Genomic DNA, 16,036 nt, shown 5'->3' with positions numbered 1-16,036 from the left:
CCAGATCTGCCAGCTCTGATGGAGATGGCCTTCTGATGGACATGGCCTGCCTCTCTGTGGCCACTGCCCACACTGCACCCGACACATGGCACCTGCTGATACCACGGTGCCAAGGGATACAGCCTGTGCCCTGTCCTGGCAAAGTCCAGCCTGTCCCCACCTTCCCCCTCCCCCAGGAACATTTGAAGATGGCAGTGATGAGGGAAGACAAGCTTTGAGATACACTTTTGTTGTTCGTTTCTCAGAGAACCATAAAAAGCCTGTACCCATTTGGCTCACATATCCCATTTCCAAGGAAATGACCTCAGGTGCCCCAAACCCCTGAAGTCCCAAGAAGACCTTGGTTATATCCCTACTAACTGTAAAGTGGACAACACACCCCCTCCCAGGCTCCAACTTGTCAGGAACAAAATTTTCTTTTTAAGTGAGGGTTGAAATTAATACATATACCTATTTGGTGAAAGTATACACAGCCAAAGATACCCATTTTGACAATTTCTACATGTACCATTCGGTAAAAGTGGTTATGTTCTTCAGGTTGTGCTTCCATTCTTTTTATCCTTTTCCAAATTATTCCACCCCTAACTTTCTCATGGAGCCCTGGTGGTATAGTGGGTAAGAGCTTAGGCTGCTAACCAAAAGGCCGGGAGTTCAAATCCACTAGCCACTCCTTGGAAACCCTTTGGGGCAGTTCTAGTCTATCCTGTAGGGTCGCCATGAGTTGGAATCAACTCGATGGCAACAGTGACAACAACAGCAAGCTTCTCATATAACCTTTGGAGTTGTCGTTGTCAGTCTGATCTCACATAGATAATTTCTTAAAAGGGTACAGTGCTCAAAGCAGATCACTAATTAAGATAAGCTGTTTTTTTGGTTCAAAAAAGACTTCAGGGGTAGTTTTGGTTTAAAGTTTAAAGATGATCTCAGGGTAATAGTTTCAGGGGTCCACCCAGCCTCAATGGCTACAGGAAGTCTGGATTCCATTGAGAATTTGAAGTTCTCTCAGGAACAAATATTGTTGCCTCCACTCAATAACTGTGTAAAGGTGGACAAGCATTTGTAAAATACAGACCAGAGGATCAAGAGAGATAATCTGTGTGAATAGCTTAGCGTAACATCTGGTACCTGATAAGCCCTGGATAAAGGTTAGGCATTATTAGGGGTCACTGCTGCCATCGCCCCTATCAGCTGGTTGTCAGAAAACTCAAAAGAGATAGTGGGCAAGACAACCTGACTTCTTTTGGCCTCAGTTTCCTCATCTGTAAAATGGGACAAAAAGAGTACCTACCTCAGGTTTCTGTGAGGATTAAGTCGTTTATGCATGAAAAGCCCCTAGGACAGGGCCTGGATGTGGTCAGTGCTATCTCTGTAAGCGTGAGCTGCTGCCCACTCGACAGAGGCTGTGTCCTGTAGCCGATGAGAATAGTAACTCTGCAGAGCAGACAGCAATGGAGAACGTGTTTGAGATAGAGTAAGACTTTAAAAAAAAAACAAGGAATTGCAATTGGACATGCGGTCCAATTGGATTATGCCTTTAAAACTTAGTTTACCACTAACAAGCTTCAGCACCTTGGAACAGTTGCGTCTCTGCTCTGACCTGGTACATAGCCATCCAGCTATTATCTATTATTAACTAGCAGTATTACTATTATTATTAAAATTACAAACTATTTTTGTTAAACAAGGATTGGGAATGGAACTCAGCAAAATGGAAACAGTTGTTCTGAGTGAAAGAATTGGGTGAATTTTTTCCTTCTTAAAGATTTCTTTCAGATAATTAAGACTCTTGACCTCCCAAATCAAACCAAACCCACTGCCACTGAGTTCATTCTGACACTTGGCGACCCTATAGGACAGAGTAGAACCGCCCCATAGGGTTTCCAAGGCTGTAAATCTTTATGGAAGCAGACTGCCACATCTTTCTCCTGCAGAGCAGCTGGTGGGTTCAAACCGCTGACCTTTTACTTAGCAGCTGAGCACTTTAACCACTGCACCATCAGGGCTCCTCTTGTCTCCCCAAGGTGTCTAAATTGGGGAGAAATATTCCTTGCCTCCCAGATCTGATCGTCCCAAGAGCTGCGCGGGGCAGGTGTGCTCAGGAGCCTGTCTTCTCTCTGGGCTGCTCTCCCTCCCTGGCCAGGCAAGCTCATGTAGAGACAGCCACGTCTGGGACTGTTGGCTATGTCAGCTGAGCCAAGCCACCCCCAACCCTCTGGCATCTGATGGATTTGGTTACTAATCAGTTCTCTCTCTCTCCTCCTCCTCATGCCCTCCCTACCCAGGGGGACAGGGGTGACCTAGGCCCTGACGGTGAACGTGGCGAGAAAGGCCAGGAGGGGCTGATGGGCGAGGATGGGCCCCCGGGTCCCCCTGGCATCACTGGCATCCGGGTGAGTGTGCGTGGCTGTGTGCCATGGCTTGGGGCTCCTAGGTAAGAACATTTGTGCTGCTTCAGACACCTGGGTAGGAGGTCATGGCAGCAGCCACCTAAGTGATTGCTTGCTGTGGTCCTTCCTCCACCAGGGAGCTTCACAGAGTACCAGTCGGACCATGCCCCTCCCCTGCTTAGCCCTCTGTGGCTCCCTAGTGCCCTCAGAACAAACTGCACTCTCCTTAGCCTGGCTTGCCCAGCCCTGCACAAACCTGGCCCCTGCCAGCTTCATTCCTTCCAAGCCCACATTCAGCCACACTGGATTTTTTCAGTTCCTTGGACAATACATGCTCTCACCCCTGGGCATTTGCACGTGCTGTTACCTTTAAGATGCTCTGCCTTCCTCATTCCGCCATCACCTGCTTAATTCCTATTTGGCCTTCAGCCATCATCACAGACATCGCTTCCTCCAGAAAGCATTCCCTGCTCCCAGGCTGGACCATGTACCTCCAGTGGCGTGCAAGCCCCCCAGTGTGTATAACCGTGTGTCACCCCCATGAAGGCTAAGACCATATCTTGTTCACCTTTATGTCCTTAACACCTACCTAGTGCCTATCACAAGGAGGTGACCAAACCCTGTTTATTGATTGAAAAGACAGAGAAGGCCTTCCATCCTACCAGAAAGTCATTTAGCCCACCCATAAACACTCATGAGCATCTTCCAGGGGCCAGACCCCCTCAAGATGAAGAGGTGAATCATATAGCATCGCTGCCCTTCAGGAATGTAGAACCTGGTAGGGAAGGAATAGGAACTGCCCTGTTCACTGTGTGCATCCCCCACACCCAGTGCTTTCCAGAATATTCCCCCTTTGCTACTCTTTGATGCTGAAAGCAAACCTCTGAGAATCAGAGAGGTCAAGGAACTTGCCCAGGCTCGCACAGTTAAGAAATGACAGAGCTGGGAGGATTTGAACTCAGGGCCTGCCTGATTCTGCATATACTACTCTTCTGCTCTGGTGTGGCCGGAACCCAAGGCTCAGGGTGGGGAGCTGGAGGCTAAAGGTGGGAGACAGGTGGAGGCCTGATTTTAGAGTGCCTCCAATATTAGACTGTTGTCTTGGGATTCAACTTTGTGGTTGGGGAGCCTGGAGGTTTGCAATGTTGAGCAGGATGTATATAACCTATAATGACACTTCCCTAGTGCTGGCCCAGTTTATTTGACCTGCTTGGGGCCAGTGGATTCAGCAGCCTTGCAGATAAGCCACCCAAATGTACAGGCCTGCTGTCACTGTCCCTTGAGCAAGCCAGGTGGTGAGATCTCAAGCCTCTGCTGCCAGCCCATTTTCCTTGGGCCGTGAATTTCGTTCTTCATCCCCCAAATGTAGAGATTGATGTTGTCACCTGGGCACAGCTGCCTGCTCTCGAGATTGCTCTTGCCTCCTGGGGCATTGAAACGACTAACCTAGGATGGGTCCAAATTAGCCAGCAACAAACAGTGGCTGTGGGAAAATCGTATTTGTTCCCTAAAATAGAAGTGAAGTGTTAATCCTGGTTAACAGCTGCCGCAGCGAGAGCTCACCAGATGATTGGAGAGGCTTCCCCTGCGCTGACACAGCGTGGGGAAATGGACCAGGGGAAGTGTAGCAAGAGGGGCTCTGGCCTGATTTCCATCAGTAACTTGCTGTTTGAACTTTCACTCGCCTCTTGCCGTCTCTGAGCCTTCCTTGCCTGTGGTAAGACGAAGGATTTGGAAGGCATGAGTTCTAAGACTCTTGAATTCCAAAGTCTTAGGGACACTTCTTTGATGCGTTTTTGAGTATCATGACTGTGGAACGGGCAGTAACCCTTGGCAGAAATAACCCTGGACCCCAACCTCAAAGGTCAATCCCTACTTCCTGGCTCAAGCACCCATTCTCTGTGTGACCTGGCGTGAATCACTGCCCGTGAGTCTCGCTTTTCTCATTTATAAAGAGTAAATGAAACATCGGATAGGAAAGCACTTTATAAAATGCACCAGATGGTCTTTATGTATCTGGGTAAGGAAATGACTGGAAGCCAATGGTGGTGGTGATGATGGTGGTCACAATGGTGGAGGTGGTACTGATGGTGCTGGTGATCATGATGGTGGTGGAACCGGTGATGGTGATTGGTAGTGATGACCGGGATGGTGGCTCTGCCAGTGGTGGTGGCAGAGCCTGTGGCGATGATGCCGGTGCTGGTGGTGGTGGGGACAGTGGCGGTGGTAGTGGTAGTAGTGTTGTTGATGGTGGTGATAGTGGTGGTGGTGGGCTGAGGGCAGGGGTGATGGCAGTGGTAGTAATGGTGCCGGTGGTAGTGGTGACAGGTAGTAGCAGTATTAAAATCAGTATTTTGCCATCACCTCCAATTCTCATTTGCCAGAAGTGGAAAGAGGTTCATTGGGGCCAGACTGAATGTGTGTTAGAGTCGTGGAGGCACCGAGGGGCCAATGTTTGAGTTTCTTTGGCTTCAGGGCTGCAGGTCAAATATCTCCTGCTCTGTGTCCTGGAAACAGTCTAGTACTTAAAAATAGAATTTTATGAGCCATCAAGGCCTTTCCAGAAATGCATCTGTGTGCATAGGGGCCTAGCAAAAGTCCTAATCCCTGCCTCACAGCCTCACCCGAATGGAGGCTCCAGTCCTTTCTCAGGGCTTCCCACCATGGTGGGTGTCGCAGCTGGAGAGGGCCTAGAGAACAATCCTGTTCCCAGGAGAGACCTGTCTCCCTGGCCCTCTACCGAGTGCTTCGGCGCTGACTCATTTCTCCTCCTGACCAGGGTACCAGTCGTTGCAATCGTATCAATCCACTGTCAAATTCCACCAGTGCCCTGTATAGTGATTTCATCGTTGCCCATCCGTGCCCGCCTGGGGCACAGGGGGCGGGGCCGGAACCTAAGTGTCCGCGTCTCATTTCTAACCTGGCTGGGCGACCCCAGGACAGCACCTTTATCTCACTGAGCCCCAGTTTCTATAGCTTTAAGATGGATTAGAAGCTCTGGTGGTACAGTAGTTAAAGCACTCGGCTGCTAACCAAAACGTCCACAGTTCGAACCCACCAGACATTCCACGGGAGAAAGATGGGGCAATCCGCTTCTGTAAAGATTACAGCCTTGGAAACCCTGTGGGGCAGTTCTCCTCTGTCCTATAGGGTCGCTATGAGTCAGAATTGACTTGATGGCAGTGGGTTTGATTTTTTGGTGGATAAAATGGGTCATAACCCCTTCCTCCCAACGCTGTTGGGAGAATTGAATGAGATGTGTGTGTAAGGTGCAGACACAGTGCCTGGCCCGTGGTACAAGGTCATGAGGATTATTAGTATTTTATTACTGGAGAAGCAAGAGACCTTGAAGTGGTCTAGTCCAGCATTGTCCAACAGAAATAGAATATGGCAAGAAATGAAGCCCTGACGCATGCCACAGCATGGGGGAACCTTGAAAACATTATGCTGAGCTAAATAAATCAGTCACAAAAGGACAAATATTCTATGATCTCACTTATATGAAATAAGCAAAAATATGGAAACCGAAGATGATTAGTGGCTACTAGGTGTGAGACGGAGCAAGAAAGGGGGAATTGTTGCTTCGGGAGCACTGAGGTCATGCTGATGGTAGAAGAACGATTTGGAAAAGGAGAAGAAGAGTGGTTGCTGAACTTGAAGAAATGTGGTCAGTGTCGCTGAACTGTGCATGTAGAAATCGTTGAGATGGCATATGTTTGGTTAAGTATATTCTTAGCACAATAAAATGAAAAAAAAAAGAAATAGAATATGGGCCACTTGTGTAATTTCAAATTTTCTAGTAGCCACAGTTATAAAAAGTAAAAAGAAACAGGTGGAATTCATTGTAACAAGATATTTTATTTAGCTCAATATATCTAAAATATCATTTCAATATGCAATCAAGATTTTAAAAAATCATTAGTGAGATATTTTATTATTTTTTTTTACCAAGTCTTTAAATCAATTCAGATGCTAAATTTTTGTTGAAAATACTTGATCTGTACGTAGGTTTTAAAAAATTTACAGTTGAAAAAGTAGATTCATATGTCCAAGTTGTCCCAGGCATACTTAAAGGTTTATACTCAACTGAGTTGAGTATCGGTTTTTGAATTTAATTTTAAATTAATCAAATGAAACTAAGGATTCAGTCCCTCACCATAGTAGCCACCAGGATGTTGGGCGGTCCGTACTTGGGTCCCTCCAGGTGGTTCCCTTTGGAAGAGAGTTTTCTTCTCCAATACATTTTTCCATGTTGTATCTTTTGAGTAGACTTTCTCCTTTGTGCTGACTCCAAGCCGCACCCCAACCCCCTCAGTAATTTCCATCACTGGCCACCCCAGAGAACTTGGCTGCCCCTGCCTCAGGACAGCTGCAGCAATCTGTGGACAGGAATCCAGGCCCTCTGGGTGGCCCAGGTGTCTGCATGTTCCTCTAGAACCACCTCTTCCTGCCACCCCTCCATCACAATTAGTCTGTACCTCCCCTTAAAGCTCTACTTCCATACCAAGGTTGGACCTTCACCTCTCCCGTTCTACATCATAAGCCTCTGTTAATGCAGCCAGAGGGGCTGAAACGGACCACTCTTTGTGCTTTCCATGAATGTAAATGTCCTTCCCAGCTCCCTTTGAGGCTTGGACCTTGAGGGGACCATCCAAGGGGGCAGTCATTCTCCTCCCCTCTTTCTTCTCTCTCTCTCCCTCTTTTGCTCACACATGCATACTCACTTCTGCTGAGTAGTTTCCCTGACCATGGAGACAAAGCCCGATCAGTCCCCCTGGGGGTAGGACAGGCTGAGGAGGTTGGGGATGCCCCAGATAACCCTGGGATAACCTGTTGCTGCGTCAAGTCAGTTCCAACTCAGCGACTCTAAAGGGAAGAGTAGAACTGCCCCATAGGGTTTTGAGGAATCTTCAAGGAAGCAGGCTGTGACATCTTTCTCCCATGGTGTGGCTGGTGAGTCTGAACTGTCACCATTTTGGTTAGCAATTGAATGCTTAACCACTGCACCACCAGAGCCCCTTCCCCATGGGACAGAGGAGAGCAAAGCATCCTCTTAGAGGGAGCAGCCTGGGTGTCCCAGGCACACCCCACACACCCAGTGGGAGAGTGGGGGAGGGTGGCTGAACTTCCCAACACAGTGACCCGCACTGGGGAGTCCCTCTGGTCCCAGTTCCCAAGAGGGCAGCTTGTCAGTGGGACATGGCACTAAGAACTGTGCAGAGGTAAGGGAGACCCTAGAAAACCTCACCTGCCTTCCTCGTGTTGCAAACCTGAGCCAGTGGTGGAAAGGCCCCTGGACATGAAATCAGACAGATCCCAGATTGAGTCCCAGATTGAATCCCAGACCAGCTGGGACCCTGGGCAAATTAGTTGCATCACCTTTGGAAACTTGAGCTTTCTCCGTCTGTGGAAGGGTGTCTTCATCAGGCTTAACCCACAGAGTCATTTGTTAGGAGAGGAGGACAGAGCTTGGCCCATGGAGAGCTCAGTTCAGAGAGCTGTTCCCATCAGCAGCCCCCAGGCACCTAATGGTAATCATGTCAGCAGTGACCACAACGTAGTTACAGTCTTACCCAGCATTCACTCTGTCAGCACTATTGTAAGCATGTTGCTGAATCAACGAGTTGAATCCTCAAGTTTCACAAGGCAAACACGGCTACCCACACCCATTTTACAAATGAGGACCCTGACGCACAGGGAAGTGAGGTCACATGTGCAAGGTCACACTGGTCGTGAGTGGCAGAATCAGCTTTGAACCTGACAGTCTGGCTCCAGAAATGGCGCCCTAACCACTCCGTGGGTCAGCCTCCAGTCTTCTTTCATTTTCACCTTCCTCTCACTCTTTTCCCTCCTCTCTCTTCAGGGTCCTGAAGGAAAACCGGGCAAGCAAGGAGAGAAGGGCCAGACTGGAGCCAAGGTAGACTCCTGCCTCCCACCATCCCCTTTCTCCTCCTCCCTTGCCCCACTCCTTCCCTGTGCCTTGCTCCTGCTGAGACCTGGTTGACAGCCCATCTCTCCTCCTGCTGCAGGGTGCAAAGGGCTACCAAGGACAACTGGGTGAGATGGGCACCCCTGGAGACCCTGGACCCCCTGGCACCCCAGGCCCAAAAGGGTCCCGGGGCAGCCTGGGACCAACGGTGAGGACTCTCTGACTGGCATGGCAATGGGGGGTCCGGCATGAGACAGACGGGACCAAGGGCAGAAAGGGAGATGCCAGGATGTCAGAGATGCCAGGTTCCCCTGTGCTGATGTTGCCTGCCCCAGTAGTCAGCTAAAGCCTGGACATTCATGTCCCAGCCACCTCTTGTGGATCACGGGTCGCTTTGGGAACCTGCAGAAAGCTGCACCCCTTCTCCCTGGAAAAGTACACACAACACCAAATATTTCTTGTAATTTGTAGGCGTCTCTGGGCCCCCTGAAGCCCTCTATGGACCCAGATTAACAAGCCGTGCTATTGTGATGGGGAGAGGGGACTAGACTCTTGTGTTATCAATCAAGGTGTTTCCCAGTAGAGATCAGGGTGGGGCAGCTGCAAGTCCATAGGTGACTCTGAGGGTGCCCCAGGCCATTGCTGGGCTGCTCTGAAGGAAGGACCCCAAAGGGGTCTGATAGATGCAAGGGAGTGAAGACTCAATGGGGGTGACGGGCAGAAGAGAATACTGCAGCATCTCTGAATAGCAGCTAGCGTGTGCTGGTAAACAACAGCGCTGGTATGTGGTATTTACCAGTTCCTGTGATGTAAATGCTCCCACCATGGTTGATTTCAAGCAACCACCATGATGTTTCTGAACACCGAGGTGGAAGAGATGCTCAGGAGCACTCCGTTATGTAGTATTTCCACCATGTAGATACCAGAGATGCAAATAGCCTCAGGACCTTAGGCAGTGGCAAAATGTATTAAAATAATTAGAAAGGAGTGAGTTTTGAGTATGCATCGTCTTTGTTTTTAGTATAATTTATTTAATTCTGAGTTCACATAATTTAATTTTAATAATAGTTCTGTTTTACAGTTGGCTCACAAAATTCCTGAATGTTGAGCAATCAGCTCTCCTGAGCCACTGGAGCTGGGATTAAGAAGGGCTGGGGCAAGGGGTGCTGCGGGGAGGAAAGGCTGAAGCACTGATGCCTTGGTTCTGGGCAGGGTGTGTGTGCCAGGCTGCTGGGCTGGAGCCTGGGGGTGAAACTGTACCTAGGTACCTGCTGGGAGTGCCAACGAGGGTCTTCTCCTCTCATAGGGCATTCCGGGACGGATGGGACCCCAAGGAGAGCCAGGACTGGCTGGTTATGATGTAAGACGATGCTGCCTTAAGGAAATCTATCCTGCCCCTCCCTCGGGAACTCTGTCCAACCGCCTCCCAGCTGAGGGTCAACCCTGGGCCACTGAAGGTGGCTGTGTCACCCGCCCAGGGAGCACCTGGACCCATAGACGAGGTGGGGTAGGGGACCACGGATGGGTCAGGTGGGGGCAGGGCAGCTGGAGACACATCCCTGGGTCCTCAGTGAGTACTTCTTCCCGGTGGTGAGTGCTGCACATCTCTGAGCCTCACAACTGCTTTCTATGGGAGGCAGGAGCCTCAGCCCATCTTTGCATCCAAGTCGACACTCAGAGGTGGCTGAGCCAAACCGACTTACACATCTGGGGAGATCAGTGTTCAGAGAGGCATGGGGCTTGCTCTGAAAGGGAAGCTGAGGCTCAGGAAGGTTAAGGAAATGGTGAGCTGGAGAGAGGGAGGTGCTAGGAGCCCAAGGGAGGTATCTGCACCTGCAGTACTGGCCATAGCGTGGGAAGTCTGCAGGGACAAGTGTTTCACCCCTGCCTGGAGGATACTGCCAGCCCTCCTGTGATGTGGCCCCCGCTTGCTCCGAGGTGTGGTGTGCAGAGCCCCACCATCCAAGCTGGCACACCCCTGAGAGTGCTGGGAGACCAGGGCTCAGAGAGGTATGGGGCCTGCTCAGAGCCACACAGTGAGTGAGGGCAGAGCCAGGGCCCAGCCGTGTAGCCCAGTGTCTCCATCTCCGAGCCACTGTCCCCCCACCCCCCATTCTCTCACCTGTTACCACCTTGTTTTCCTGTAGGGACACAAAGGCATTGTGGGACCCCTCGGACCTCCTGGATCAAAAGGTGAAAAGGTGGGTGTTTGGTTGAGCAGCAACCACTCCCTTGTATTCATGGCCAAACTCAGCTCTGGGGAAGCAGGGGCAAGCTCCTGGGTACCTGTGAAGTTCAGACAGACTCACTCCTGCTCACACTGGCTGGCCAGGAGGCAGCCCTCAAGGCCAGTGTTGCCACTGCTGTGCCCACAGGCAGGACCACCAGCTCTACGTATGTGCTGGGTGTTGTCTCTCTGCCTGGCACAGTGGACAAAGACAGACACAATCTCTGCCCTCACGGGGCTTGCAGTTGGGCAGGGGAAATAGACACCAATCATAATGACTACATTACCAGTTACTGTCGGGTTGACTCTGACTCATGGCATCCCCATGTGTGTCAGAGTAGAACTAACGCTCCATAGGGTTTTCAATGACTGATTTTTTGGAAGTAGATTGCCAGGCCTTTCTTTCAAGGCACCTCTGGGTAGACTCAAGCCTCCAACCTTTTGGTTAGCAGCCAAGCGTATTAACCATTTGTACCACCAGGGACCTATATAATGAGTAAAACTGTGTGATTCCATCACCTCATGCACTCGGGAACTGAAGCCTTGCATGTGAATGAGATCACCCAGCAAGAGTGAGGAGAGAACACTGAGCAGGTAGCGCTTGGGATGAGAGTGAGAAACACCAGTGTTTAATGGCCAAGGAAGGAACTACTGAGGCAGAGGGGAAGGCATGTCCATTCCCACCCTATGGCTCCAGATTCGGTAGAGGAGAGAAATTGCTGGAAGGAACCTTGCCGATCATTGGACCCTGACCCATTGTGGGAACACTGAGAAGGGCGAAGGCACTGGCCCTGGGTCACACCACAAGGCAGTACCTGAGTGGCCCTGGAACCCAAGTCTCTGAGTCTCAGTGGCTCCGCGTCCCCCTGCCTTCCCTAATTACTCAGCTGGAATGGCTCCTAGCAGGCCCTGCCTCCTGTGCCCCCCCCCCGCTCCCCTCCCCCCGCCCCGCCTTTCTTTTGCTGTGTCAGCTCCACATTAACTAAATCCTGCTGTCGGTGAATCACCCCAGCCTGGCTTGCTGTCCAGCTGGCCCCTTCCTACTGCTTGGAGAAGAGCAAGTCTTGCATCAGAGCAGAGCAGCCTGCAGGACAGATCCCACAGGAAGCTGAGAAAGGGACCCCGAGTCCCTCCTCAGCCTCACAGTCTGCCACAGTGGGCACAAAAGGGATTAACACGGACCCTGAAAAAGTATGAACTGGTGGGCCCCAAAACCTTTACTCTGGGTCATCTTCAGCCCCGGAAGCAGTCCACGTGGCTGCTGAGGATGGAATCCTAATACCAAATCTGCCCGAAGTCAGCCAGGGCCTTGAGTGGTTCCCTGGGATTCCCCGAGTGTCGATGGCCTCATCTCTTATGTGGGCGGGTACCTAGGGAATGTGAGGCTAAGAAAGACATCAACTATGTGTCAGACACCAGGTTCTGGCTGCCTCTCTCACAGGGGTATTTTCTGACTTATAAGGACATTTAATATTATTAATTAATCCATTAGTATTAACTTAATAATTAATATTAATCCAATCATTAATCCAACTATCTGACAGGTATTTACTGAGGACTTAGTGTGTTCCAGGCCCTGAGCCAGGGGCTGGGGAACGAGGCCCTAAAGAACTCAGAAATGAAAATAATCATGCAAATGAATAGCCAACCACGAACTGGAAGGTGCTGACAAGGGAGCGAGCTGGTTCTGCAAGGAGACAGGCTGAAATGCAATGACTGTGTGCAAAGCCCTTTCTCTAGGTTTTCTCCCATAACCCTCACCATGACCCAGCACAAAGGTGTCATTGTCCCATATGACAGACAGCTGGAGAAACTGAGTCTCCACGATGCTCAGGGGCTAGCTCAGGCTCAGTGGTGGGCGGTGGCAGGTCAGGATGCAGATGTCCATCTGTGCGATGCTGAGCTATGCTTCCTAGCCAGAAACAGACCCTTAGATGAGCCAGTGTGCCATTCAACTTGAAAATCCCCCGTGGAGCATGTGTCTGCAAAGCCAGTGGCCAGAGGGATTATGAGATGGCTGAGACTAGAAAGGGGGAAAGGGGGGACTCCTCCAGGTTTCTGGTGCTAAAAAAAAATGCACACCCAAACTGTAACTATCTGATCAGTCACAATGCCTCTGGGAAAAGGGGTATAGAAAACTGGCTTCTGGCCTGGACCACACCTTGCTTCATGTGGCCTTGGCCTCTTCCTTCCCTGGGCCTCAGTTTTCCCATCTGTAAAATGGGGAGAATAGTCCCAGCAGAATAGGATTGCCGTAGCAATTCTATGAATCATGAGGTGCCTGGCATATAGAACATGCTAGATAAGCATGGGCCCCCTCCCCCTAGTCCAGCTGCCTCACTCTACAGCAGAACCCAGCACTGGGACAAAAGGCCATGGAGAGTGGGCCCAGGTGGGGAGGAGAGGGAATCCCCACTCCCCGGGGCTACCCCCCTGGGTACAACTGGTTCTAGGCCTCGGGCCAAGTCCCACTCACCTGCAGCCTCTGCCCTCAGGAGCCACAGAGGCCCCCGGCCAAGGCCAAGGTCTGCCAGCCCAGGACTGACTCATGCCAGGGACATGCTCCAGCCCCAGGGGTGACCTGCCTTGAGCACCTACCTAAAATGGGTCACAAAGAAGGTGAAACCAGTTCTCTGAGGCTGGAGGATTCTGAGCTCTGAGGTTCTGCTATTTTCTGTTCTGCTTATACCTTCCTTGTAGCTGGTAATGGGCATCCAACCTCTGGGGCCTTCGTGTGGACCAGGCCCAGGATGGCCTGCAGTGGCACAAGGACCTCAGCCCTGTGCTCCACTCCATCCCCAGTCTGTCCACATCCACACACCACATCATCACTCTATTATTATCAACAACAGCAATTTTAATGACCATCTACTAAGCCCCTGGTTCAGTGGTGGAATTCTCGCCTTCCATGTGGGAAACCCAAGTTCAGTTTCCAGCCAGTGTACCTCCTGTGCAGCCACCACCCACCCTCACTGGAGGCTTGTGCGTTGCTGTGATGCCGAGCAGACTAAGATGGACCAGGAAGAAAGACCTGGTGATCTACTTTGAAAATCAGCCAGTGAAAACCCTATGGATCACAACGGTCTGATCTGCAGCAGATTGTAGGGATGGCGCAGAACCGGGCAACATGTAGTTCCATTGTGCGCGGGGTCGCCATGAGTCAGGGACCAGCTTGACTGCAGCTAACAGCACTGAGCCCTACCATGTGCGCCACAGCCTGCTAGGGCTTGACATGCCTTTCCTTACTGAATCCATTGCTTTGAGGCAGAAGGGTTACTACTCCATTTCGCAGATAGGAAGTTGTTTTACAGACAAGACTCTGAGCTTGGACAGTTGCTGAGTGGAACTTGGGGGAACCCCAAGGCCTTCCCATCAGGGGGTGGGAGCTTCACCTAAAGCTGGTTCTTTGTCCACTGCCTCCCATTAAGGATCGGAGAAAGTGACATTTACTGAGGGCTGGATGACACCGAGCAAGTCATGTCACCCCGTGCCTCAATGCTTCATCTGTAAAATGGGGATAATAATAGTGCCTGCTTCGTAGGGTTGTTGTGAGGATTAAATTCTGCTCGGGCTGTGGCAGAATTATTATTACTGTCTACCAGACTCCATGCAGGGTCTTCTGCATCATTTTCTGGGGTCCTCACACACCTCTATGGGTATCGCCCATTATTCCCCCCTACCCATTCTGCAGCCGAGAAGAGTTCAGAGATGGGAAGGGACTCGTTGGAGGCTGCACCAACATCCCCCTGACCCCGTGCCCTGTGCCCAGTGACTGCACAGGGTCTTCCAGCCTGAGGGGCGGCTTGGGCATTTCCCAGCGGGGTGAAGGGTGAAGAGCTCTGCACCGCGGTCTGAGGGTCCTGGTTCCGCACCCCGGTCTGGTTCAGACAGTGTGTGACCTCACGCCAGCCCTTTCCTTTTCTGGCCTCAGTCTGCCCATCTGTAGACCTAAGGGGCCTGGACCTCATCTCTAATGAAGGCCCTACAGGCATCAATGTACCTCGAATTCCTACAGTTCACCAGGAGTGGAGGCTTGTCCTAACAGCTGGTTCTGTGTCTGCAGGGGGAGCAGGGTGATGATGGCAAGGCTGAGGGGCCCCCTGGGCCGCCTGGAGATCGGGTAAGCCCCTGCTCCCTGAATCCCCTGGACCTGATCCAAGGTGGAGCCTGGGCTGCCCACTGTGTGGGGAAGGGGTGGTCGAGCTTGGCTCAAAGCTGCTTCAAGCTCCACAGCAGAGGGGGTGGCCCAGGAAGCCCAGGCCAGCCTGCCCTACACCTGGTGGCCCATGCTTCGCTGTCATCCTTGTTATTCAGGGCCCGGTGGGTGATCCAGGAGACCGCGGGGAACCAGGGGACCCTGGATACCCTGTAAGTATCAGAGCTCCTACTTGTGGGCAGGGCAGGAGATGTTAAAGAGAGGCAGTTCCTGGGCCCCTAGCCCCGGGAATTAGAACAGGCTTCACCGGCAGAAATGGCCTTTCCTTGCACTGTTAGTGCTCAGGTTGGAAGCAGAAACCCTCCCTGGACAAAGAGGGTTCAGGGGCTGCCATTCACACTCAAAGGGGATGGAGAGGGGGAGGCCCCATGGGGGAAAGGGTGATCTGTGCCTGCTGCCTACTGATGGTCTCCTGATGTGTTCCTGAGTAGCCCCTTCCCCTCTAGGGCCTCAGTCTCCCCCTCTGTAGCCGGCTGGCAGACAGAGCAGGCACAGCCTTAAATGAGCAGCAGGCCTCCAGCAGTCTTTTTTACCTCCTCTCTCCTTCACCCATGCTTGTTCTGGGAGGCTGGGTCATTATTTCACCCATTTTGCAGATGAGGAAACTGAGACTTAGTGGGGGAAAGTGATATATGGCAAGGAAGAACAAAACTCCCCTGGGATCTTCCTCCAGATTGGAAGTTGGTCTGGGCCCCTCCAAGACAGGGACCCCTCACCTGTCTCTCCTTGGCTTCCAGGGTCAGGAGGGTGTACAAGGCATTCGTGGAAGGCCAGGCCAGCAGGGCCGCCCCGTGAGTGGTACTTCCTGTCCCATCCCCTTCTTTCGCTGAGGAGGGTGGATGGGGAAATTTAGGAACTGGACCCTTTAAAGCTTAAAGGGGCCCTTCCTGCAGTAGGGCCTGGGCAGCCCAGTCTGGTTTCTACTGCCCGGCCCTGGGGGCACCCCCAGAGCCTGCATCCCCAAACCCCTCCCCACCCTCCCCCTCCAGGCGGAGACTGGCCACCCTCCCCAGGAGAGAGTCCTGGGGCTGCCTTGCGTCATCTCACCTTGGTTTGCAGGGGCATCCTGGACCCCAGGGGCGGCCGGGACCCAAAGGATCAAAAGGCGAGGAGGTAAGAGGGCTGATTGTTCACCTGGGGAGATTGAGGCCCTGGGAGGGGAAAAAATTGGCCCAAAGTCACACAGTAAGTCAGAGGCAGGGCTAGGAAGGAGGAGAGAGAGGAAACCACAGGAAGGGTGGCCCACCTATGAGCTTAAGGGTGCTTTCTGGCTGGGA

General features: G+C 51.7%; 1 protein-coding gene across 1 annotated transcript in view; it reads left to right on the top strand.

Moving 5' to 3' along the window:
• The window catches only part of COL27A1 (collagen type XXVII alpha 1 chain), a 160,178-nt gene that overhangs the window by 117,086 nt on the left and 27,056 nt on the right, over positions 1–16,036 (top strand). The window contains exons 37-45 of the mRNA XM_023545013.2: positions 2,283–2,390; positions 8,251–8,304; positions 8,417–8,524; positions 9,623–9,676; positions 10,464–10,517; positions 14,607–14,663; positions 14,858–14,911; positions 15,497–15,550; positions 15,819–15,872. Coding sequence (XP_023400781.2) covers positions 2,283–2,390; positions 8,251–8,304; positions 8,417–8,524; positions 9,623–9,676; positions 10,464–10,517; positions 14,607–14,663; positions 14,858–14,911; positions 15,497–15,550; positions 15,819–15,872 — 597 coding nt within the window. The remainder of the gene's footprint in view (positions 1–2,282; positions 2,391–8,250; positions 8,305–8,416; positions 8,525–9,622; positions 9,677–10,463; positions 10,518–14,606; positions 14,664–14,857; positions 14,912–15,496; positions 15,551–15,818; positions 15,873–16,036) is intronic.

Source organism: Loxodonta africana, chromosome 9 (genome assembly GCF_030014295.1).
Source record: "Loxodonta africana isolate mLoxAfr1 chromosome 9, mLoxAfr1.hap2, whole genome shotgun sequence".
NCBI lineage: Eukaryota > Metazoa > Chordata > Mammalia > Proboscidea > Elephantidae > Loxodonta > Loxodonta africana.
This window is presented reverse-complemented; position numbering and strand designations above follow the sequence as displayed.